This window comes from Aulonocara stuartgranti, assembly GCF_965226115.1.
Source record: "Aulonocara stuartgranti genome assembly, chromosome: 14".
NCBI lineage: Eukaryota > Metazoa > Chordata > Actinopteri > Cichliformes > Cichlidae > Aulonocara > Aulonocara stuartgranti.
Genome location: NC_138950.1, coordinates 17,406,942 through 17,433,298, shown reverse-complemented (window position 1 = coordinate 17,433,298; position 26,357 = coordinate 17,406,942). Strand labels below are relative to the sequence as shown.

Genomic DNA, 26,357 nt, shown 5'->3' with positions numbered 1-26,357 from the left:
TGCCAACCTGTGTCCTACGTTAATCCATTTTGTTTTGCTTCCTCCCTGTCTCGTCAAGTCTATTATGTTCATCTGTGTCTCCCTCCTGTTGTGCATTTCCTTACCTTGTGTGTGTGTGTATATATAGTGTGTGCTTTCCTCTGCGCCTTGTCAGATTGTCCATTTGTCATCCCCGATGCTTCATCTGCGTACCTCTGCTCTTCATCACGTGCGTATCCTCTCTTGTTCATCATCCACTGCTGTACTTCTTGTGTTTCTCTGGGTTTCAGGTTTCTATAATGTGCTTTCTGTTTATCTCATATGCTTATGTTTAGCTGTCCCCAATTTAAGTTTTTGTTAGTTTTTTTTCTCAATTCCCTTCAACTACACATTCCAAACATTGCCTGTGACAGTTTTCATGTCTTAGGTGAAATGGGAGATGGTCTTATTTGATAATAGATGTATTTGTTCACAAACAAGTATTGTAAAACCTAAAAAAATCCCCTTCTTTGCTCTCTGAAACACTAATGAAGGATTAATCCTCCATTAATGTCATTTGTTGTTAAGAAGTCAACGTAAACAACATGGACAACATGCAACACCTTAAATGAGAGATTTAGGAACAAAGTTTTGATGAAACACGTCCTCCCCATGAACTAAAAAATACAATAAACTTTGACTTGTCAGTATTATAATGACTCTAACTTAAACAATCCACTGAGTCCACTCAAGTACCTGAAACAAGGGGAATACAGCATGTTCTGTCAGACAGCTGTTACCTGGGGACAAGAGGCCAAAGATTTACAAGAGCATTAATACAGTTATAGTGGGTGAGCACATCTCTGTCATTCAGAGAGGCGACAAATCCAGTGTTAGATTTTTAAGCTCACATACTTTGAAATCTATATTTCAGGGGATTTTTGGCACAAGAGTCACAACTTTGAAAAAGTAGCATATTTCTGTATTCATTTCATCTCCAGCTGGAACTATCTTTTGATCCATGAATAATCGCAAGACCAACCTTAAGACCATCAATTCAATAAGATAAAACACAACATGCTGTTATATTTATTTATTCAAAGCTTTATCCTTAAAAGAACAGTACCTCCTACAATTTCACTCAAACATGCAAAATGTAAAATTGTGTGCCTTCAACGTTTCCAGGGTTTCTCTGGGTTAAAGGTGTGTCTTATATATTGTGAAGAAACATACAGTGAAATACATGCCAAACATATTCCAAATAAAATAAATGTAGCTTAAACCAAGGAGAACAAAAATTTGTAGTTACAAGTAAACAAACACAAGACATTTAAATGTGACCTCTGGGTGGTCTTTTGGGTCCTTAAAGCATATTTCATGATAAATGGCAAGTTGAGTACATCTAGTAGCTTAATCAATAAAAATAAAACAATGCCATTAATAGAACATGTATACATTCAGTTATATGGGTTAATGATGTGCAAACAGTCACCATTTATAATTTAGTTTAGTGCAAGAATCAGAAAATAAAAGCATAAAAATAATAATCCCCAATTTTTAAAAAGATAAACTATATTAGCTAATAGCTGCTTTGAGCACAGAGCTGCATGCTATTCTTGTGTGCTACCTGCTATAATGACTGCTAAGGTGTCAGCTACTGCTGATCACAGACTCGCACAAGCTTTGATATACTGTTTGCTTCTTTAGCTTCATGGGGTGGCTGTAGCTCAGGTGGCAGAGCAGGTCAGCCACTAATCAGAAGGTCGGTGGTTCGATCCCAGACTGCCTCCTGGCTGTATGCCAAATATCCTTGGGCAAGATACTAACCCCATGTTTGCCTACTGGTGGTGGTCAGAGGGCCCGGTGGCGCCGGACACTGGCGCCACCGGGCCCTCTGGCAGCCTCGCCTCTGTCAGTGCGCCCCAGGGCAGCTGTGGCTACAATGTAGCTTGCCATCGCCTGTGTGTGAATGGGTGGATGACTGAATGTAGTGTGAAGTGCTTTGGGGTCCTTAGGGACTAGAAAAGCGCTATACAAATACAGGCCATTTAGCTTTTTCTTTTTGTTTCAGACTTTGGCAGTTGGTGATCATATTTCATTATTGCATATATTACAGATTTAGATTTCAACAACACTGTGTACCAATTGGCTGTGTTACACTCAGTAATTACTTTAAGTTGTGTGACTGACTACAATATGAAGTTCAGTAAATATTACACTTTGAAGTACATTGTTCTTACTTAATGTACTCTAATACTGTAATGTTTTCGGAGATGCCTGTTACCAATTGGCTAATCCACCACCTTTTATTGTTTATACCGTTTTAAAAAAACAAACAAACATAAAAATGAAAAATCACCATCGGCCCACCAGGCAAATGCCCGGTATGCCCAATGGCCAGTCCAGCTATGCGGTCAGCTGGTGGCTATCAGGAATCTCCAAAAACATTAGAGCACTTTTGTAAATATGTGATGTCTTGATGAATCGAGCAGATATTTGAAGTTTACACAGCACCATTCTCGCATGAAAATATCTTAAAAGTTTATTTTGTGACCCAGAAAGAGTAATATTTCAAACTCCGCCACTCTGTGTTCCTCCGCCACAGCCTCGTTTGAGTTTTGGACGAAATGGATTCTGGGATATTGCATTTCGACATTTCAAGCTGATTGGAGACCAAAACAGCCAATCAGATTTCGTTGCATCCAAGTCTGTGATTGGCTGGTTTTGTGGCACAAATATAACGGTGTACAGAAAGAGTTGAATGTGCACGGGCAGAAATGTTGAGAGCACAAGCAACACATTGAGAGCAAGCGCAAATGCAAAAACTGAGCGAGAGGGGCTGCTATAATAGCAAACACTGAAATGCATTTTTTGCATGCAGCAATTAAATTTTTTCACTCAAGTTTAGCTTTTCTCCACTCAAAATAAATTTCTCCTCAAAATGCAACACTTGCACCTGCATTTTTTTTTAACGTGCGCTCAGAATAGTGGCACAAAAATAACCCCATATTTTTGGGTCATCTTACACCAAAGAGGAACATGGTTTGGCTGAATACAGGCAGAGTAAAGTAAAAAGTGAAGCAATATTTGAAAAACAATGTATAATATATTGATAACAATGTATAACTAATATCACTAATAACTGATACTGCTGTTTTGGAAACACAATGTGATTTTCTTAATGAAATAAGTATGCAGTGTGGGTGTGATATAAAAAGTAATGCATTGTATACTTACATCACATTTGTCTGTATTGCAGTAATATTGTGCATCATAGTCTCTAAATAAGGTAAATGGTTGCCTGCTACTGGCAAATTAGCTTTGTTTTTCTTTTTACTCAAGTTACATAATCTGTATAATAGAAAATTTTAAAAGAAACAAACAAAAAACCTCCAACTGTTATTTGTGCAACAATAACTTATCTCACCTTGTAGAAAAAAAAGTGACTGGCCTAAAATTTTTGGCAGTGCAACACTGCTGCAAATGCAAACTCAAACCTATTCAAAAATCTGAAAAGGTAAAATAAAGATCAGTAAAGCTCATGAAGATCCGTGGGATCCAGAGCAATGTTCAAGGTGAGTGCATGCTAATCCAAGCAAACAGGTCATATTTTGAGCCTGAATGAGTAAGAAAAGCAATGATGAACTGAAAAGATCTCTTTGGGTTGGTTTTCACCAACTTTGCTGCTGGTATTGCTGGTAAAACGTCAGGTTAAATTTTTTTATGATGATGAGTACCTTTACGGTTGATTGTTTTAGAGGTAACAGACCGTTATGTGACAACGCATCTCTGTAATAGCTGTTGTGAAAAAATGTAAATCAGTGTGTGAGTAAGAAGTAATATGTATCCATCAGTGACTGGTGATCTAAGCTGAACACTTAGAAAAAATGAAGTGGAGTGACTGAAGAACAGTGTCATGGTTGGAATCGGTGAAAACATTAACTTTGTTAAAGAAGTAGGTCTTCCCAGGAATCAGTTTGGGTGAGCTGCAGTGATCATCTGTTTTCAAGATATAAGGGAAAGGCAACGCTTTCACTTTGGCCTTCTTTCCACGGATCTTCAGCACGCTCTTGAACACAATGCTATGCAGAGAGACACTTTCCACTGTCCCGATGCGCACTAAACAGAGACGCACACAAATACATTGCATTACAAACCCCCATAAATTCCTAAACAGCATTTGCTACAATGTTTTGTTTTTTAAATTTACATATAGACTGATGTCCTACTTTTTTTGCAAAGATCAGTTTTGTTCATATTATTCACTGATTGAAGTCTGGATTCTGTAAAAGAACATTATAGACACAGAACAGGTGAAATACATGATCTAAGCTGTGCTATTAAGTTCAAATGACACAAAATTTAGTTCTACTTTGTGAGAGGACTTTTAAGTAGAGATGACAGACCATTATTCATCTTTCTCCGATCCTGTCCTGGTTCATGGATTGATCTCAGCCGCTCAGCACAGCATGACCACAGGGTGGTGTTGAAGTAGAGGTGACCACAGCATCTGAATCCCGTCTTAGCAGAGTATAGCACTTCTCTGTCCTCACTTGAGCAGCAAATGTCCTGGATTTAAAAAGACAGTGTTCTTTATATACATAATTATACAATTATACATAAACATAATTGTTTGGAGTTTTTGAGGAATGTGTTAGTTAATGTCAAGTTCACCCAGTAATGTTGCTACATAAGCTAAAATCAGCTTTGTTTGTCTGTGTAGATTCACAATTCAGTCCATGTTAGTCTTAAGTGACTTCAATAACAGCAAATATGTGCAAATCTAGCAGTGTCATTATGGTAATTAAAGCCAAAGTGTGAATCTCTTATGAGACACTACCCCACCATGCAATCATGTGAGTTATTAAGATCACATGGTTCAAGGTGTGCTTCAAGTGTGGTTTGAAACACCAGGGAAGGGATTTCAAGACTGTCTGATAGTTGGTGTCATAGACCACCACCTCTATTCAGTGATCGTCATTGGACTGCTTTGCTCCTCTCTTAAACCAACTGTTTTTCTGGTGGGATTTTCAAATGAGTGTCTGTTCTCCTTTAGTTATAAATGTACAGCTGAGTCTTATCCTGATGACTTGGCTCTCCTGTGTTGTACCATGCATCTGGGGGATTTTTAGGTTTCTCCTATGTAACAATCTGAGCACCGTAATGCACAGCACATTTTTTAGCTTTTGTTTGGATGTTTTATCCCTAAACTATGGAGGAAATTCTTGTGAGGGAAGGAAGTCTGGTTGGCATAAAGACTATCACTGGTTTAAAGCCAACCAACGGCAGTGGAGTTGAAAGCAGTTTGGAGTGGGCCAATGAGCGAAGTCAATTTTTTTTTTTTACGTGTGACTCAATAACTCCTTTTCCATTAGTACCTACTCGGATCAACTCTCTACGAATCGAAACAACTTGACTCGGATTGACTGGTTTTCCATTACAACCCACTAGTTCCTTATTTGTGTGCTTGTTGTCATAGCAACATATCTGTGCATTGCACATTGCAATTGATATGCGACACGAATGCTCCAACAGGTGGACTTAGGTGAACTTCGAAGCAGACTATGGATTTTCGCAAACGAGATACTCTCATGACTCATTAAGTGTTGCTACCTACCACCCAATTCGTGGCAACCAGTCTGACGACGTCATATTTTAGTACCTGTTTGGATTGCTTGGAATCTGGGCTGAGCAGCTACTAAAAAAGCACCTGGACCTAATGGAAAATCCTGGAAACTGTGACAAACCATGCCAAGTCAATTAAAGTAGGTACTAATGGTAAAGGGGCTTATGGGTCCAGCTCACTGACACCATGAAACTTCTTGTTTGAAAGCTTTGGTTTATTATGGTCCATGTGTACTAGGAACATCTGCAGACAATGTACTGACTCATCATATACCCAGATGGGAGACATCAAGCGGACTTCAAAGATGTGTAAGAGGAATGACCACTATTAGGTCTCCAGGTATCCATGTCCATCTTTGTAACATATTATAATCAAGGCTTAAACCTGCAACAGCAACCACCCTTTCATCTCTCCCTCTCCTTCCTCACAGCAGCCAAGCCTCCTGTGAAAGTATTTTGCACATTTCCTCCCCCAAAGTGTCCTTGGATCATTGTCCACATGTCACAACATAGGAAAGACAGTACATCAGAACAAGACTCAGCGGTGCATTGGCACGCACCTTCAAGGATGTTAATAGTTACATTTTTAGCTAAGAAGATAGATGGGTTGAGGACTGCATGGGAGCACATTTGCACTGGTTGGAAGCCCCTCTCCATATTTTGCATACCTCCTCCCACAGAGTGTGCTTGGATCATTGCATGTTGTAGGAGAGACAATAAAGTTGAATTCTATTCTATTCCATTCTCTTCTACTCTAAGATCTTATGACCTAATAAGGTGTAAGACATGATTACATAAACAAAGAGTAGATCTTGAGATAGCATCAGTAATATTAACTCTACCTGTTGCTTTTGCAGAAGGGATCCGCAACACTGTGCGTCCTGTCCATGCTCATCTAACAGTGTCAGATTGTACAGTGTTCCTGCACAGCACTTCATCTGTGGGTCTTTAATGTTGTAGGCTTTAATCCCACAGCAGTGAATATTTTCCAATCTGGAATGTCTGGGTGGAAAACAGAGGTAACCGTTATGATTCAATAAGGACAGTGATAAAGATGTATGCCAAAAAGATTCTGAATTAGATGACTCTTGTCTTATGTATTAACTGGATCTCACTCTGGAAGATACCTTCTTAACTTCTTCAACAGAGTGTTGGCAGGAAAAAAAAGATTTTCATCTATACTTAACTCAGATGAAAATACTGAAAATTTATAATGAATTATAATTTTATCTCCAACAATATCGATACCAAAAGTGCTGTCTGTGCCTCCTCCAGTGAACGTGCAACTTCAGACAGCACTGCTAAAGATAGGCTTACATAGATGCTCCCCTCATTAGCAGCTGAACATAAACTGTTGATAATGTTCACATCATGGAACATCAATTTATTTTGTGACATCAGTAATGCTTCCGTTTCATAAACATTAACATGCTATGGAGTTATCATATTAATGTCAGCCATTTAACTCTTAGCAGTTACCCTGCAGCTACATTAGCTGCTTGCTTAGTTATAATTAAGGTAGTGGCTGCTGGCTATGGCTATGTGTAATGCTGCCGCTGTTAGTAAGTAAAAGTAAAATGTACTTATTAAGCAATTTTACAGATGAAAATCAATTTATAATAAAACACAAAAAACAGACATAACAATGTAACAATCTAATGGATAATAGAATAAAACATAAAACCAGAAAATAACATAAAGGTGTTGTCACTTTGACAGCTACTCCAACTGGAAATAAGCTTGATTAGAGCAGCCAAGACTCAACCAGTTCATCTTGTAAAGAGCAAACTATAAAAAGAAAAAAACTGAAATCTTAATGCTATTTGCTGCTGAGTAGGGCGATAATTTAAATAATAACCTCTAAAAAGAAAGCCAAAGAACATAATTATGAAAAGACATGCACACATGAACATAGCCCTTAACAATAAACTTTAACTAAAACAGGGCCAAACCCAGTCAGAGACTACACAGACTGAGACAGAAATTCTCTGGCACAGTAGCTCAGTGCATTTTAAAGTCACCACACTGAAAACAAAGTGGGGATAGGGTTTGTGCACAGCTGGAGCATTTGCGTATCGCAGACACATATACATTCCATGAAAAGTAATTTTCCCATGCCACTCCTGTCTGAGTTTTCCTCCACCCTCTCTCAGAAAACATTAAATTAAGTGGTTCCCTTTAGCACAGCTGTCCTGAGAGACAAAATGCAATCCAGCGATACATACCAACTAATTAAAAAAAAAGAAAGAAGTTTGTTTCACCAGATTTCATCAGCAATACAATACAACTCGAAACAGATTTCTTCTTTCAGCTGATCCCTTTAGAAGTTCCCACACTGGATATTCCTTACCATCCTCTTTTTTTTTGCACCAAATCTTTGCATGTCCTCTTTAGTACATACATAAATCTTCATGTGAGAGTAATGTCTTTCTCTTGCCTGGCAGTTCCAGATTTAACATTCTTTGTCCAGTATATCGACAATCCCTCCTATGCACATGCCTAAACAGCCTCACCTCTCTAACTTTGTCTCAAAAATGCTTGACTTGAGCTGTCCCTCAGGATACACACACACACACACACACACACACACACACACACACACACACACACACAATCACCTGTGTCCGTTACAGCAGATCTCAGCATCAGGCTGGTAAATTTCTGTCCCACAGCAGTGTTGTCCCGGGCTGCCATGAAACTGAGAGCAACATATGGTCCCTTTAGTTGGGTCATAAGGAATACCCGTCTCTGAACATTCCTCTCCATCATTTCTGTTCTCATACAAGGTGTTATTACAACAGAGAACTCCACGTTGTGCTGAGCCAAACGGTGTGTCCCCACAGCACTTGAAGAATCAGAAATAAAACAGTAATGTGTGCAGCAATGCAGAAACATCCTATATATCAGATAGAAAACACCCTGAGTAACCATGTAAAAGGAGCGGGGTGGAGCTCCGAGCTTTCTCATCAAAGTGGTACAAAAACAGCTCTTTTTTTTCACTGGGATCACTGAGTTCGACTGCCGTTAACTCTGCATTGTATTGTTCTTTGCAGCAATTGAATCCTGCTCAAATTTACCTTTAATTCTGGACCTGTGCTATCCAGAATGCTTTCTAATCAATTATCTCATTAAAAATCTTGCCAGAATGGACTTATTATATTCTTCCTTTTTCTGTAAGCAAAAGAAAAAGAGCTGAAAGCTGAAAACAGTGCTTATAGCTCATAGCCTTCACTGGAAACAATTAGATTTTTCTAGAGATTAAGTATTTTGACTTGCATTAATAGAAAAAAGTCAGCCAGCTGGGCAGGCCTGGGAAAAGCAAACAATGTATTGAGTGCATTACTTGATTGATCCAAGGCTTCTGCACAGATGAACAGCCATCACAGCAGACTTGGTTTCCCACCTTGGAATTGCTTTGACCTAAGGAGGGGTGTGAGGGTGGAAAGGGTAGATGGGAACATTTGGGGATGAATTATCTATGGAAAAGATGACTCAGAGGATTTGCGGTCTTTTGTTCTGTTTTTAAATTTGTTTTTGCCAAAATAACATAATAAACACATCCATCTTTGCCATTCTTGTGCACTGCATGTAGGAATTCAGTATAAATGAATCTGAAACCAAACCCAGCAAGAAACCACTGTGACTTCCCATCCCTAGTTTACACTATACACCCTTTGGATGGGTACCAGAAATTTTGACTGGGCCTTGTAAGTTAATGTTGGAATGCTACTGCTTCTATTTAAGTGGCTACATGCACATTTATAAATTAAGAAAACAGTATATGCCATATTATTGTTTTTACTGTGGTTTGTGAGGCCCAGTAAAGCCTATAGTAATAAAGACTATAAAACAATCAAATAAATCACATAAATGCTGTTATTTGGATGATTACTGTCACATAGATGACAAGGAAAGAGAAAGACTCTTGGATGAGGAATAATGACTCTCATAAACAGAAAAAGAAAGAGGTGCACTACACAGTAAATTCATTAACTTATCTCGATATAAAAAAAAAAACACCTGTGCTATCAAGAAGAAAACAAATAAAGCTGAATTTTTCAGCTCTAACTCCCATCTTGACTATTGATCTATAAGATTTTCTGAGATAATGTATTTGGACCATTAAGTGACTTCAGCCTTATTCACTCTGGTGGTACGAATGTATTTTTTTTTTTAAAAACAGTTTTTTCAAACATTACATTTGCTACTAAAAAGTTGAGTAAGCACAATTTTTTGACAGAACTAATTTTTAAGTTTTTAAAATGCAAGACCCATTTAGCTTTAGGTCTAAAACAGATTTCAAAGATTTAACTTTGTAAAATGCCTTCTCATCTGGTTTGTAACATTTTTTTTTCTTTTCTCCTGAATGCAACTTTTGTTTTAAATGAAGTGAGGAATGTCTTTCATTGACATGACACCCACTCCATCCTGCCTAACATCTGTTTTCCAGGACATAACTCCAAGTCTCCAGCCTCTTTTCCTCACTCTCTCACTACAGAGCACATATTTCACAGCACTGCCTGAACTCAGGCTGACCTGTTGTCCTGTCTATAACCATGGCCAGCAAGAAGGAGCTAAGAGCGGATCCCTGCTTTTTTTGGCACGAAGCAATAACTGCAGCTCACTGATCATCACCTCTCCTCTTAACCTCTTTTCCACAGCTAGATGATATAGCTCATCAACTTTATCCTTCTGTAGTTGCTATTTAATGGTTGTGGTTTACCTTTGTTCTTGAAAATTAGTGCCTATCCACTTCTTATCCTTTCCTCAGGCCTCCAATCACTCTCTAGGATCATACTGTCAGTCTGTTTAAAAAAACAAAACGCTGCCCTCTACCCTAGACACCTCCATACATCTAAAGGAGTTATGGCTCTGGGATGGTGGCCCAGTGTTCTGTGTTTTGTATTATTCTTGTTAATCTTTGATTTCCTCATGATTTATCATTGCTAGTCTCTCAGTTTCTGTGTTTCTAGTTCCTTAAGTCTCCCTGTCTCACCACGTCTAATTAGGTTCAGCTGTGTCTCCTATCTGTTGTGCATTTCCCTCATTACCTTGTGTGTATATTTAGGGTGTGCTTCCTTCAGTTCCTTTTCAGACTATCTGCTTGTCATCCTTTGTTTTACCTGAGCTCCCCTTCTTCATCCTCTTCATAGCTATCTTCACTTCCTCCTTACCAGTCTGCATTCCCTGGTTCACTAACTGCCCTCCATTCATCTTTATCTCTCATTTTCCATTTTAATCCTTAATACACTACTACCATTTAATCATTAGTAATTATTAAACTCTGGCTTTCTCTCTTCTCTATCCCCTCACCCCAACCAGTTGTGGCGGATGGGTGCCTCCCATGAGTCTGGCTCTGCTACAGAGCTCTTCCTGGTAAAAGTACCACTGTTGCCAAGTGCTTGCTTATAGGATAATGTGTAATTGTTTGGGGTTCTTTCTAATATTATAGGTTCTTTACCTTGCAATATAGCAACCTGATAACCCCAACCGATTGGACAGGCAAACCGCGAGTGGACATGGTGGACCCAACGTCACATTTTGCCATGATGGTGGGTTAAACATAACATGCCTTGAAACAAAGGTTGATATGAATTGATGCTATATAGAACACTGAACTGAATTGATGACCAAACCATTTTTCTGGTCATTGTAGACTGGTGGCAGTGACCACATCAAGAACCTGGAAAGACTCATCCTTGATCAGCTCCATATATGAACCTCTTTCAATTCGCTTACCAGCCCCGTCTTGGAGCTGATAACGCCGTCATCTACCTGCTCAACCATGTCTATGCCCATCTGAATCAGCCAGCAAGGACTGTGAAGGTCATGTTTTTTTTTTACTTCCTCAGTGCATTCAGTACCATCAGGCTGACCATCCTGTGTGAGAAGCTGACAGCAATGCAGGTAGATGCCTCTCTTGTGTCCTGGATTGCTGATTACCTGGCTGAAGGTTCATGTGTGTCTTCAAAACTGTGTCTGACGAGATGATCAACAACACTGGGGCTATTCACCCTCTACACCACTGATGGGAGACACTGCACAGAGACCTTTAGAAGTTTTCTGATGAGTCTCCGGTGGTTGAATGGATCAGTGAAGGTGATACATTGACGTAGAGTACCAGGTACTCGACCACACATGGACTCCTTTGTTATGTGGTGCAAGCAGAATTATCTGGAGCTCAACATTACAAAGACCAATGAATTGATTGTGGACTTTAGGAGGATTATGAAACCTGTGACCCCTGTTTCAATCCAGGGACTCCATGTGGACATAGTATGTATAAATACGTTAGAGTACACATTGACAATAAACTAGACTGGGCTAAACACCACTGCACTCTTCAGGAAGAGACAGAGGTGGCTGAAGTCTGTTAATAATTGCTGAACAATGCTCAGGATTTTTTATTGTTCTGGTTACTAGTTAATGACTTGGATCAACTGTGACCACATCATTTCCTCGAGCCGTCATAAAGTATTGTGATTCTGATTATTGGATTTAGCAGTCCATGCTGCCATCCCAAAATCACAACAACAGCTCCATATCATGGAGTAAATGTAGCCTTTTTCCACCAACTAGAATTTTGCAAAGATACAAAATGCCAACTGAAATTCAGTTGAATATCAAATGTAATTTCTAAGATGTGCATGAAATTGTATTAGACAAGTTCTGACCTTCAAGCACAGCTGACTCCTCTGAACAGCAAGATGAATTCTTCAATTGTACTTCAGCACTTTCCTTTTTCCAACAGCAGCACTCGGTCTTTGTGTTGAACTGGTCATGATAACAGCACTGGTGATCTGTAGAGTTCCTTTCAAGGATCTTCTTATCATTAATTGGACCACAACACAGCTGCTTTTCCACATCATATGTCTCTGTGGAAAAAGAACCAGATACTAGAAAATGAAATGCATATAGTGTACTTTATGCATAATTAAGTTAATGTTAAACTTTTTTAAAGAAACGGGTTTTATATGTTCCTCATACAACAGATCATTTAAATACTTTTTTTTATAGTGAAATACTTGTATTTTGATTAGCTCTGCTTACCTTTATCACAACATCTGTGTTGTGGTGAAGATTTGGCAACAACAGTTGACTGACAACATAAATGCTTATGTATGTTGAAGGTTGTATTTCCACATAAAGGAGCTGTAGAGTCAAAGACCAGGTCAAAATACACACATCATTCATAGTAACCAGCATAAATTTCCTTTAGAAGAAGAACAATAGGAGGCAGAGCCTTCAGCTTTCAGGACCCTCATATGTGGGGGACAGATTTGGGAGACAGACACCCTCCCTGCTTTCAAAGATTAGGTTGAAAACTTCATTTTTGATAAAGCATATAGTTAGGGCTGGATCAGTTGACCTTGAATCTTGCCTTGAGTAGTTCTTCTTCAGTCACATTTTCCACTACAGGGAGTGCAGAATTATTAGGCAAATGAGTATTTTGTCCACATCATCCTCTTCATGCATGTTGTCTTACTCCAAGCTGTATAGGCTCGAAAGCCTACTACCAATTAAGCATATTAGGTGATGTGCATCTCTGTAATGAGAAGGGGTGTGGTCTAATGACATCAACACCCTATGTCAGGTGTGCATAATTATTAGGCAACGTCCTTTCCTTTGGCAAAATGGGTCAAAAGAAGGACTTGACAGGCTCAGAAAAGTCAAAAATAGTGAGATATCTTGGGGATGCAGCAGTCTCAACATTGCAAAGCTTCTGAAGCGTGATCATCGAACAATCAAGCGTTTCATTCAAAATAGTCAACAGGGTCGCAAGAAGCGTGTGGAAAAACCAAGGCGCAAAATAACTGCCCATGAACTGAGAAAAGTCAAGCGTGCAGCTGCCAAGATGCCACTTGCCACCAGTTTGGCCATATTTCAGAGCTGCAACATCACTGGAGTGCCCAAAAGCACAAGGTGTGCAATACTCAGAGACATGGCCAAGGTAAGAAAGGCTGAAAGACGACCACCACTGAAGAAGACACACAAGCTGAAACGTCAAGACTGGGCCAAGAAATATCTCAAGACTGGTTTTTCTAAGGTTTTATGGACTGATGAAATGAGAGTGAGTCTTGATGGGCCAGATGGATGGGCCCGTGGCTGGATCGGTAAAGGGCAGAGAGCTCCAGTCCGACTCAGACGCCAGCAAGGTGGAGGTGGAGTACTGGTTTGGGCTGGTATCATCAAAGATGAGCTTGTGGGGCCTTTTCGGGTTGAGGATGAAGTCAAGCTCAACTCCCAGTCCTACTGCCAGTTTCTGGAAGACACCTTCTTCAAGCAGTGGTACAGGAAGAAGTCTGCATCCTTCAAGAAAAACATGATTTTCATGCAGGACAATGCTCCATCACACGCGTCCAAGTACTCCACAGCGTGGCTGGCAAGAAAGGGTATAAAAGAAGAAAAACTAATGACATGGCCTCCTTGTTCACCTGATCTGAACCCCATTGAGAACCTGTGGTCCATCATCAAATGTGAGATTTACAAGGAAGGAAAACAGTACACCTCTCTGAACAGTGTCTGGGCGGCTGTGGTTGCTGCTGCACGCAATGTTGATGGTGAACAGATCAAAACACTGACAGAATCCATGGATGGCAGGCTTTTGAGTGTCCTTGCAAAGAAAGGTGGCTATATTGGTCGCTGATTTGTTTTTGTTTTGTTTTTGAATGTCAGAAATGTATATTTGTGAATGTGGAGATGTTATATTGGTTTCACTGGTAAAAATAAATAATTGAAATGGGTATATATTTGTTTTTTGTTAAGTTGCCTAATAATTATGCACAGTAATAGTCACCTGCACACACAGATATCCCCCTAAAATAGCTAAAACTAAAAACAAACTAAAAACTACTTCCAAGAACATTCAGCTTTGATATTAATGAGTTTTTTGGGTTCATTGAGAACATGGTTGTTGTTCAATAATAAAATTATTCCTCAAAAATACAACTTGCCTAATAATTCTGCATTCCCTGTAATGTATTTATATTCTACTCTGCTTTCGTTATTATTAACGGCTCTTTTCCACATCATGTTGTTACGATTCGGTGTTGTCAGTGTTTTGTTTTAGACGTGACGGTTGTGTTTCCTGCTTTACTTTGAAAGTCTGTCTTATCTCAGTGTGTTCAATTTATGCTTCCTTGTCTCGTCAGTTCTGATTTGCCCCAGCTGTGTTTCCCTCCTGTTGTCCATTCCCTGATTGCTCCCTCTATGTATTTAAGCCCTGTGTTTCAGTTTGTCATGTTTGCGATCTCCCCCCCGGTTGTAAATAGTTTGGTGGTTTGATGTAAATAAATGTCTTATTTTGCTTTGATGTAAGTAAATGTCTTATTTTGCTTTGATGCAAGTAGTTGTTGATACTTTCGTTTTGGGACTTTTTTTGTGGAGACCCGTAGTAGCTTGTTTGTTTTGTTTTTTTTCCTTATTTTTATTTTTCGTGTGTTGCACGCCGGTTGCCTAGGCCGGGGTGTAACAATGTGTTTTGTCCTGTCTTCCTCTCCTCACCCCATATGGTCACGCCAGATGGCCACCCTTCCCTGAACCTGGCTCTTATGGACGTTTCTTCCTGTTAAAGCAAAGTTTTTAATTCCCAGTGTTGCCAAAGCACTTGCTCATAGGGGGTTATATGACTGTTAGGGTTCTCTCTGTTTTCTTTTAATTATTTTAGGGTTTCACCTAACAATTTAAGCACCTTGAGGAAACTGTTGTTGTGATTTAGTGCTAAATAAATAAAACCTAATTTAAAATTAAATCGAATGAGTCCGAATAGAATAAGACATAGACCCTCTAAAAATTTGGTTAAAAACTTTTCTTTTTAAATGAAGCATATAATTAGGGCTGGATCAGGTGACCTGAATTCTTTTGTTGTGCTGTTATCTGCCTCTTAAGTCTGATGTCATTAGCCATTTCCTTGTCCATCCATCCATCCATTTTCATCCGCTTTGTCCGGGGCCGGGTCGCGGGGGCAGCAGCCTAAGCAAAGAGGCCCAGACCTCCCTCTCCCCAGCCACCTCCTCCAGCTTATCCGGGGGAATACCAAGGCGTTCCCAGGCCAGCCGAGAGATATAATCTCTCCAGCGTGTCCTGGGTCTGCCCCGGGGCCTCCTCCCGGTGGGACATGCCTGGAACACCTCACCCAGGAGGCGCCCAGGGGGCATCCTTGTCAGATGCCCGAACCACCTCAGCTGGCTCCTTTCGATGTGGAGCAGCAGCTGCTCTACTCTGAGCCCCTCCCGGATGGCCGAACTTCTCACCCTATCTCTAAGGGAGAGGCCAGCCACCCTTCGGAGGAAGCTCATTTCTGCCGCTTGTATCCGCGATCTCGTTCTTTCGGTCACTACCCACAGCTCGTGGCCATAGGTGAGGGTAGGGACGTAGATCGACTGGTAAATTGAGAGCTTCGCTTTTACACTCAGCTCCCTCTTCACCACGACGGACCGGTGCAGCGTCCGCATTACTGCAGCTGCAGCCCCAATCCGTCTGTCGATCTACGGCTCCCTTCTCCCATCACTCGCGAACAAGACCCCGAGATACTTGAACTCCTCCACTTGGGGCAGGAACTCATCCCCGACCCGGAGTGGGCACTCCACCCTTTTCCGGCTGAGAACCATGGCCTCAGATTTGGAGGTGCTGATCCTCATTCCCGCTGCTTCACACTCGGCTGCGAACCGCTCCAGTGCGAGCTGGAGGCCCTCACCCGATGAAGCCAACAGAACCACATCATCTGCAAAAATCAGAGATGAGATTCTGAGGCCACCAAAGCGAAAGCCCTCCGCCACTTGGCTGCGCCTAGAAATCCTGTCCATAAAAATTATGAACAGAACCAGAGACAAAGGGCAGCCCTGGCGGAGCCCATCACCCACCGGGCCACTTTTTAAACCGTGTGAAACACTGCTAAAATCACAGCGAATGTCACAGTCTGACGAGGGCAGACTGTAGGGGTTGACAAAAGGACCCAAAACGCAGACTCCAAGGAACAGGGAACAGAACTTGAAATGTTAACAAAAAGCGAGCCGTTTAATATGGCTGGTAAAAAAGGTACAAACAAAGGGCAAGGCAAACTGAAGCAAAATTAACACAAACCTAAACTGGGAAATCTAAACAAACAATAAGAAAAACCTAGAGAAGAAACTTGGAAGCGAAGCATGGCATAGGAAACATGGCGTGGACAACAGACGACCTGACAATGACACACTGAAAACGGAGGACTTAAATACACACAGGAGGATAATGAGGGAAGTGGGAACACATGAAGAAACAGCTGACACATATGAACATAACGACGTCACAAGGAGAGAGTAACACTAAAAACATTGAATATAGGAACACAGGACCCCTTCAAAATAAAACAGGAAATATAATGAGACGCAGACATGACAACATAAGACACACAGACATGAAACACACGAAGGGCAAGGGAGACTTCACAGGGGTTGAAAACACAAGGGGGAACTAATAAGCAAATGAACATAGGAAACCTAATAAGCATAAACATACTATAAACATCAAAAGAACTAAAACTCAAAACACTGGGTCATAAGACCCAGGATCGTGACAGCGAACTTTTACACTTTGTATTTTAGTCATAGTTTACTACAATCTCGTGATGTTTAGTTGACTAAAAATAGGCTTCCAAATTCTTTTACTTTTAGTCTAACTTATAACTAAATGTAAATGACAAGACAACAGACTGATTAAAACAAAGTCAAGATTTGCTGTCAAAATTAACACTGGACTTCCAGTGTTAATGACCCATAGAGCTTTTGGTTTAACATAACTACTGTATAATAACTTGCATGAGGGAAAACAGAAAATAACACATTGCTCAGGAAACGGTTCTGTTTGTTTGTTTGTTCTTGAATTGCAAGTTAGGTTGGGGCAGGTTTACTAATTTGTCTTTGCTTGCATACTTTCTAGTCAATCATCCCCCCCCCAAGACTGCCCCCCTTAAGATTGATTTGTACAGTGACTCAAACTGCATCAACTTTCATTAGACTGGTCCCACACAGTGTTACATGCAGTTAAGTCCTGAACTGACCTGCAGATACACCAAAGTCCTTGAAACAACAGGATGAATCCTTCGATTGTATCTCCACGCTTTCCTCATTTGAACAGCAGCACTGAGTCTCTGTGTCATACTGGTTGTGACCACAGCACTGGTGGTGACTGGAATTCCTCATCAGAATCATCTTGCTCTCATTCGGACCACAGCACAACTGCTTGTCCTTATCATAAGCCTCTGTGGAAAAGACCATGGTGATTCATTATATTTCTACCTCCTACAAATGTTGTACTACTGAATTATTCTACTGAATAAGCAATTGCACTACATTAAAAGAAAATTTTTCTGCTGTTTTCCAGAAAATTCTGTGATAAAACCACATTTATTATATATTATATTTAAGCTTCTCCAAAACAATTTGTATATTTTCATAGGTTTCTTTTAACTGGACAGTTAACTTTCCTTGGTATAGGGTTATAATGTGATGTTTTTCATCAATGTGTTCAGTTCTGCTCACCTTTACCACAGCATTCAGCCATTGGTCCAGGTTTTGTTACGATGGTTGATTGACAGCATATTTCATTGACTGGGTTGTACGCCTTCAGGTCACAGCACTTGGACACCTTTTCACTTAGACCCTGTGTAACAGCTGGAAGTGTGTCATGGTAAGTGCATTAACTCAGTACTAGAAGGTTCACAAGTTCCATGAGTCACAAAGCTCAATCTAAAAATAGCTAGGGGGTGTTTCACTTTTACGTAAACCAACCACAACAAACACAACCACAACTCTTGAGGGTTTAAAATATGTTTTTGATGAAGACTGTGGTGGTTTTGCACCAGTGTTTTTCGCAGTGTTTAGTCATGCACTGGAGCCATTAACTCTTGGGAGAAGTGAATGACTCAGAGAAAATTTACTCACTGACATTTTTTAAAAGCCCTTCATCTGCTTACTGCGCAGAATGTCAGTGTGAGTGACGTACACAGAGCAGTAAAAAAGGACTGTTGCAGCAGCTTTGAATAAATGAAAATACCTAACTTAGTTTAAGTGCTAACAGATGAATCCATGGACGAATCATATTTATTAGCATGGTCTTTTTAAAAGCTCTTTTTTAAAGTTTTGTTTTAATCTTTTGTATGTGGCTGTTTCTAATCTCCATGAGGCACTTTGTAACCCCAAGGAAATTCAAAGCATGATCATTGCACATGGTTTATTTATGTTAGAAGGAGAGTAGCTGCAATAATTTTTAAGTTTCCAGTTTATTCGGTTAAGTATTAAGTTTTCTAGTCCAATACAGTTCAAATGTTCCACAAACTGCAGTTCCAACATTGGAGTAATATCTTGTTCCATAAATGGTAAATGGCCTGTATTTGTATAGCGCTTTACTAGTCCCTAAGGACCCCAGTCATCCATCCATTCACACGCTGGTGATGGCAAGCTACATTGTAGCCACAGCTGCCCGGGGGTGCACTGACAGAGGCGAGGCTGCCAAACACTGGCGCCACCGGGCCCTCTGACCACCACCAGTAGGCAACGGGTGAAGTGTCTTGCTCAAGGACACAATGACCAAGACAGAGACTGTCGAAGCCGGGGTTCCAACCGGCAACCTTCCGATTACAAGGCGAACTCCCAACTCTTGAGCCACATCGCCCCATAAGTGAAGCTGCTGCTTTAAACCTTTTTATGCTCATCACACCATTAACTAATACTTACATTATTAAATTCTCATTTTCACCTTGTTAAGGTGCCCAATTTCTTGCAAGATCACAAAGTCAAATTTCCACTTTGAATTTTAATTATTCTTTTGTTAGTTGTTTTACAAGTTGATTACCTGTGGTGCTGTGTCCATGTTGTATTTTACAACAAGTGGCTGTTCCAGGATTGTAAGGCTCCTTTCCACAGCAAAATAGACTTACACCAGGGTGAAGCTTATTTTCACAGCAAACAGCCTCTTGGATGTCATACTGTATTCCATTGCAGTCTCTTCTGAAAAGCATAGAAGACAAAATCCAGGACATTATCCCTGACACTCATTTGTATTCATCTGACATAAAAGTACATAAATTACGTATAAATATGAAAAACATTTTACAGCTAGACCTATGCGTTCCTTCATAGTCCCATGCAATACTGATCTCTGATGGACTGATATGAAAACACTGTAGTTGGACAGAACAGTTGGGTCCAGGTTTTGTTTTTTAAGAAGAGGCTGAACTACAGCTTGTTTAAAACATGATGGGACGCAGCCTGTAGCAAGGGACGTATTAATTAATCTCAGGATAAAAGGCCCAACAGTATTAAAAGTGCTTTTAAGCAAGCTCGGGGGGAGTGTGATGATCTTAGGTTACTAACTACCGCGGTCAAGTCCTTAAGGGAGACGGGATCAAACTGCTCTAAGACAGCTGAGCACACAGGAGAAGGACTCTGATCTGAGGCAGCAGACAACGAGACAAGGGCCCTAATCTATAGGATCTTGTCATTAAAAAATGCTAAAAAATCATCGCACATACTTGGTGAAGAAGTGACTCCAGAATTATCACATAAACTAAGAAAGCGATTAAGAACATTAAAAAGTACCTGAGGCCTGTGACTGTTTACTGACACTAAGTTTGAGACAAACTGTGTCTTTGCAGTTTTTACAGCTTCTTGGTAAGCAGAAAGACGAGTCCTTAAAATCTGTAGGGAAACATGCAATCTGTCCTTTTTCCATCTCCTTTCAGCGCGTCTGTAGTCACGTCTGAGGGAGCATGTATGTTCATTCAACCACGGCTCTGATAAATGCTTAGCGCGCACAGTCCTGAGCGGAGCAATAGAGTCTAAGATATCAGTGCAGGTAGAATGAAGAATGTCCGAAAGGTCCTCAACACTTTTACAGTTGGAGTTCATTATTCCAGAGTCCATAAAGGCAGCAGAAAAAGCGGGCGCTGTTAGTGCATTAAGCGCTCGCTTTTTGCGCGCTGGGACGTATGGTTTATCCACCGAGCAGCGCAGGATTAGAGTGAACAACACAGGAAGATGATGAGATGCGCAACTCGGATATTTCCGTGATGCACACCTCCAACCCGTGGGAGCGCACCAAGTCCAGTGTGTGACCTTTTTCATGCGTGGGACCAGTAACCCACTGGGTCAAGTTAAAAGAGTCAATAATATTTAAAAAGTCCTTAACCAAAGGTTTAGAGTCACAGCAGACATGGATGTTAAAATCACCAAGGATTAAAAAACTGTCAAATTTAAGAACGATTCCAGCCATAAAACCTGAAAACTCTTTGATAAAATCCTTGTTAAACTTGGGAGGGCGATATATGAGGGCACACAGCAAAGGCGCAGCAGAATTCAGGTGTAACTCAAACAGCTGGAGTTCAAAACTAGAAAATGAGTCGTGCTGTAATGTTTGATGGCAATGAAATCGAATGTTGAACACGGTGGCTAAGCCCCCCCCCCCCCCCCCCCCCCCCCACCAGAGGACCGAGGGAGGCTGAAGAATGAGAAATTAGGAGGGACCAGTTCCGAAAAAGCTACAGACTCACCGGGTTGAAGCCATGTTTCTGTCAGAAACAGAAAGTCCAACTGTTGTGACTTTAGGAAGTACGTCTTGTTTGCTAATGATCTTACATTTAGTAAAGCCATTTGGAGTGTGTAGATCCTAACATCAGATGTTCCAGCTCGGTTAAGTGTGCGAAGATTTCCGTGGTCCACACCACATCCACGGTCCGAGGCCGCTTAGGGAAATAAAATGCTGAGAGCGGGGGATCAAGTGTCGTGGGAGCTCCAGGGACAACAGGCAGGATCCATCTAAAGATGCACTCTGCTGGTCCAGTAGTTCCACGAGAAGCACGGAGAAGAGATCGGACTTTGATGAGTGTACCAGCCCGCTTTCCTCGTTTCCTCGGGCGCTTCTTCCAGGAAGTGGTGTAGGAGTGTTGGCACAGATAAACCAGGATACAGGGCTCAAAAAGTGGTGGAGGAGGCCCATAATCATCTCCTGTCTCAGTTTGCTTAAGAGCCAGGTCATACGATGCTTTGATTTCTAAGAGTAACTGGCGATTGTACACACGCATGTTAAGATGTTGTTAAAATGAACGTCTTACCAAAATGTTTCTTTTTATTTCAGTCAATTCCCTTATTTTTGCCAAAACATTTTTTGTTATATTTTTTGTTACAAACATTATTTGTTCTTTCATTTGGGGAGGGAAGCCACCTAGGGTTTCTAAAACTTTGCTGCAGCGATGCAGATTTAGTGGAGGACTTGCATTACCTAATTTTCTAGCCTACTACTGGGCCGCTCACATCCATAAACTTTGCTACTGGCTAAAATCTTCTGGTTCCTCGTGGTGTAAATTGGAGCTATCATCATGTAAGGGCTCTTCTTTACCAGCTTTGCTCTATTCCTCTTTACCCGTAAAACCCTCTCTGTATACTGATAATCAGGTGGTTCTTAACACACTCAAAATCTGGTTTCAGTTTAGACGTCACTTTAAATTTGTAATGCCATCTTCCTCGGGTCCTATAAGCGACAACCATTTGTTTCCCCCATCACTTTTTGACTCAACATTCTCAGTGTGGTGTGACAAGGGTATAAAACAGTTCAAACATTTATATGTGGATGGTGTTTTCGATAGTTTTCCCAATTTGTCTTCTCATCTCTTACCCATTTGTTTCGCTATTTTCAAATTCGAAATTTTGTTGCCAAGTGTTTCCCAAATTTCCCCTCTTTACCTCCAGAACAGCAGTGGGAAACTACATTATCATTTGGTCCTCATCACAGAGGAACCATTTCGAAACTCTATGATACTATCCTGTCTTTTAGTAACCACTCTAATGTTAAGCTTAAGTGTACATGGGAAGGAGAACTAGGAATTCAAATACATGAGGAGTCTTGGGAACAGGCTATAGCGAGGGTACGATCTTCCACCTCCTGTGCTCGTCTTGGATTTATTCAATTTAAGGTCATACACAGGGTGCATTTCTCTAAGTCTAGACTTTCTGAATTGTATCCAGAAAATAAATGTGATAAATGCCACGGTTCTCCTTGTCACCTTAGCCACATGTTCTTTCTGTGTCCTGAGCTAGAAGGTTTCTGGACAGGGTATTTTGCTATTATGTCAACTGTTCTTGGGGTAACTCTTCATCCTTGTCTTCTGATTGCTGTATTCGGGATTCCTGATTGCTCACTTACACTTGATTCTACACAAAAGGATATTATAGCCGTCTAATATTGTTGCATTGGAAGTCTGTTAAGTATCCTACTATTTCCCGGTGGCTTAAAGATGTCATGTTTTTTTTAAACTTGAAAAAATTAAATACACGTTGAGAGGTTGCACAGCCAAGGAAAGGTCAATTGTATTTCAGTAACTGCAAGTACTGTGTTGTTTTCATTTTTCAATAAAAATATTTGCAAAAAAATAAAAAATTTGTTTCAATGTCCAAATATATATGGACCTATTTGTATCATTGGAAATGTGCACTGTAGCAGCAAACAGTTTGCAACCACGTGACATTGCGATATGATAGCTTTGTTGTATGTACAAGTCAGAAATAAACCAGGACAGATCACATTAACAAGTGGAAGAAATATTTTTTTCAAATCTTGGGAGACAAATTTGCCACTACAGGTTTATTTGGAGCAGCGGTTTTGTCTTTGGAGCTCCACCATGGATGCCACTTTTTCACCCAATTTCTTTTTTATTGTTGGATCATGAGCACCAAACTTAAGCGAGTCAAGTGAATCCTGTGGGTCTTTAAATGTTGTCTTTTATTTGTTGTGACCACCAGATATGCTCTAGGAATCATTTTGGTAGGCCAGCCACTCCTGGGAAGGTACACCACTGTTTTGTCCTTTTGTTCATAATGGCTCTCACCATAGTTTGGCGGAGTCCCAAAACCTGAGAAATTGCTTTTTAACCCTCTCCAGACTGATAGACTACTCAGTTGCTTTATTTTGCCTCTGTTCTTGAGTTTCTTTAAGTCTGACATTAAACAGGTTGTGTGTGGCTAGTGAAACTGAATTGAGCATTCTAAAAAAGAAAAAAATATCTTACTGAGAACCAGCCTAATTTATGTCCTATGTAATGGACATTTGTTTTTAGTCAATGTCTTTTGATTTATTTGAGCTACCCTACTAAGTCCTGTTGTACTAAATAGAGGACATCCTGGGCTTTCCATTGATATACTGTGTGTCTGGGTGGATTTCCAAAAAGGCAGGAAATCCCAAAACACTTTCAATGGGAAGTTCCTTTTTTCCTCGGGGCTCAGGCATTTTTTCCCCATTATAAAAGGAGAACACCTCTGCACATGCACACAGTGAGTGAAGAGGGAGTGACCTACCGATTACAGTCCCTTCTGGAGGTTGCATTAGCTCCCACTGCAGGCTCTGTCAGCAAGCACAAGATCAAAAGTGTGAGTCACTGGAAATTTAATTAGAGTAAACTCTGTTCACATTTCAACAATCATATTTCATATTTCAACAATCATCTAGATTGATAGTAATTTTGTTAATCTGAAAGTAACACTGGGATTGCTTAAATATTGTATAGTTCATTGGTTACAGATGATTCACTGTGCTTTAATGAACAGCACAAGAGTGAGCTGGGGTTTCTTCACATGCGAGCATTAGCCAAGCGCCTCCACCCACATGTCACCCTAACAAAAGGATTGCCCTTTTTCTTTCCCAAAGCATCATCACTGTAAAATTCTACGTCAGGGCAAAATGCACACCAGAGACATTAGGAGGAGGGTTTCAGGCAAGAGAAGAAAATAATACCAAAGGCACAGTTTCCACGAACTTGGAGTTGTTCTTCAATAAATTAGTAGATAAAAGTATCATGCACGTGACAGTGCTTATTGCGTCATCACGCACATGAGACTTAAAACCACTTATCTGCTCTTAAAAACAATGATGCCAAATTGACATGGCGCATTATGTATAAACACATGCAGCCTTAGAACCTATAACTCGTATACAGTACTTATATAACTCCATCCACCGTCTGCCTCTTAAACACAAACATATATATGCACAGACGTACAACAAAGCAGTCGCGGAAATTGAAAAAAATAAATAAAAGAATCTATATCAGCTGTGTGGAAATAGTGATCAAGTGACCCTTCAATCAAACTCTCTCTCTCTCTCTCACACACACACACACACACACACACACACACACACACACACACACACACACACACACACACACGAAAAACAAGAGAAAAAGAAAGAAAAACTCACCAGAATTAGTGGTTAAGCCAAAAATCAGCCAGGCTGAAATGGACATATAAGCATTATTAAAAGTATATATATATATATGTAAGTAGAGAATCAAATAAATTAAGAATTTATCTCAAATAATCCTAAAGTCATTTTGTAAACGATTTCAACCTACCAAATCCTAGACCCCAAAGAGGAAACATTTGGAAGCCTTTTAGTAGAATCTGAATGCCTGAATATGAGAATGAAATTCAAGCAGGGAAAAAACTGAAGAATTTAAGCTGTTTTAAAGCCACACCCCCACGTGATATAGTCTAAAAATATGACATGTATAAAGACACAATCAGCGTGCTTGCCCAACACGTTTAGACCCAACAAGCGCTTCGTCAGCAAGAGGTGTACGATAGACACGCCATCGTGATTTTAATATTTTTGCTCAGGTGAAACTTAAAAAGAATTTAAAACTGGATCACCAGATTTCAAAACTGGTTCCAGCACTGACTTTTCCCTTACCTGAAATAGTTGACGATGTTTTTCACCGACTCTGATTAGTGGCTGACCTGCTCTGCCACCTGAGCTACAGCCACCCCGATATATGTTATTTATTTATATATTATTCTTGATGTTGCCCTTAAGACACCCGTGGGAGTTAGCTTGACATTTTTTGGAAAGTGTTTGTGAAGGACATCTCTTATAGTTAACATGCCATACAAATATGGTCCATATTTTGCCGACAAGAGCTTGTTCCCACCTGCAGTCCTCCGACCGCTCTGCCTCTCCTAAGAGAATATATTAAATAGCTTAAAAACAAACGAACAGCATAAACACATCGTTAAAAGAAACAGAATCTCCATTCCACATTGTCCAGTTTCAGTTAATATCTTTGTCGACAGATTTGTGCTTTTCTCGTTTTGCTCGTCCTCAGGGCACAATTGAAAATTAGTTTGTTAAAAATTTTAGTGAAGCAAATTTTCTAGTACTTATGGGACTTTGAAGTGGTTTTCTGGTGAAGATATCGTCATCGTTAACACCATTTAGAAATCAAACTACCATATCTTATTTCGTGGGTGCTTAGTTAAAGAGCCTCAAAAACCTCTATAGCAAATTGTAAACAAGTGGAAGTACACATAAAAAGTGCAAGAAACGCAGTCTATCTATCTATCTATCTATCTATCCATCCATCCAACCTGTGAAGACACAATGAAGAACGAGGCTTCAAAACGCCCAATATCATTATCAATAGCGTAAAATAAATTTTAAAGAGTTACAACGATTTTTCATGATGATTATCCGAGCTGGATAAGCAGAAATGATGTCTGCAGAGATAAACTGGGCATGGGGGGTACGCCGAAATTTCCCGGTGGCTTGCGGGTCGTTTTGGCGTGTTATGATCTGTCACATTGACCAGCAAACACATTCAGAACCACGGAGAATTCAAGCTGCAGGTACGGCTCTCACAGCCAGATTTACCAAGTGGTAGTAAGTTAGATACATTTGCATGAGGCAGCAATCACAAAAATGCTAAATGGGAGGGTAAAGTTATTCAGTTGCTCTACAAACAATGCGCTACT

General features: G+C 40.3%; 1 protein-coding gene across 5 annotated transcripts; it reads right to left on the bottom strand.

Moving 5' to 3' along the window:
• Positions 1 to 1,036: 1,036 nt before the first annotated feature.
• Positions 1,037 to 25,046, bottom strand: LOC309687678 (uncharacterized protein). 5 transcript variants are annotated; one of them, XM_082502796.1, is made up of 14 exons: positions 24,962 to 25,046; positions 24,808 to 24,840; positions 23,907 to 23,952; positions 19,414 to 19,568; positions 18,102 to 18,233; positions 17,621 to 17,821; positions 12,634 to 12,735; positions 12,258 to 12,458; positions 8,927 to 9,003; positions 8,202 to 8,428; positions 6,426 to 6,585; positions 4,365 to 4,527; positions 4,188 to 4,241; positions 1,037 to 4,077 (listed from the first exon to the last, which is right to left on the bottom strand). In XM_082502796.1, exons 1-14 carry the CDS (start codon positions 24,987 to 24,989, stop codon positions 3,824 to 3,826), a joined length of 1,833 nt encoding a protein of 610 aa, XP_082358922.1. In that variant the 5' UTR covers positions 24,990 to 25,046; the 3' UTR covers positions 1,037 to 3,823. The 5 variants fall into 5 exon arrangements, with proteins under 5 accessions (XP_082358922.1, XP_082358926.1, XP_082358923.1 ...); XM_082502800.1 differs by having other exon boundaries at positions 8,202 to 8,281; XM_082502797.1 differs by having other exon boundaries at positions 19,414 to 19,565.
• Between the last annotated feature and the right edge of the window lie 1,311 nt (positions 25,047 to 26,357).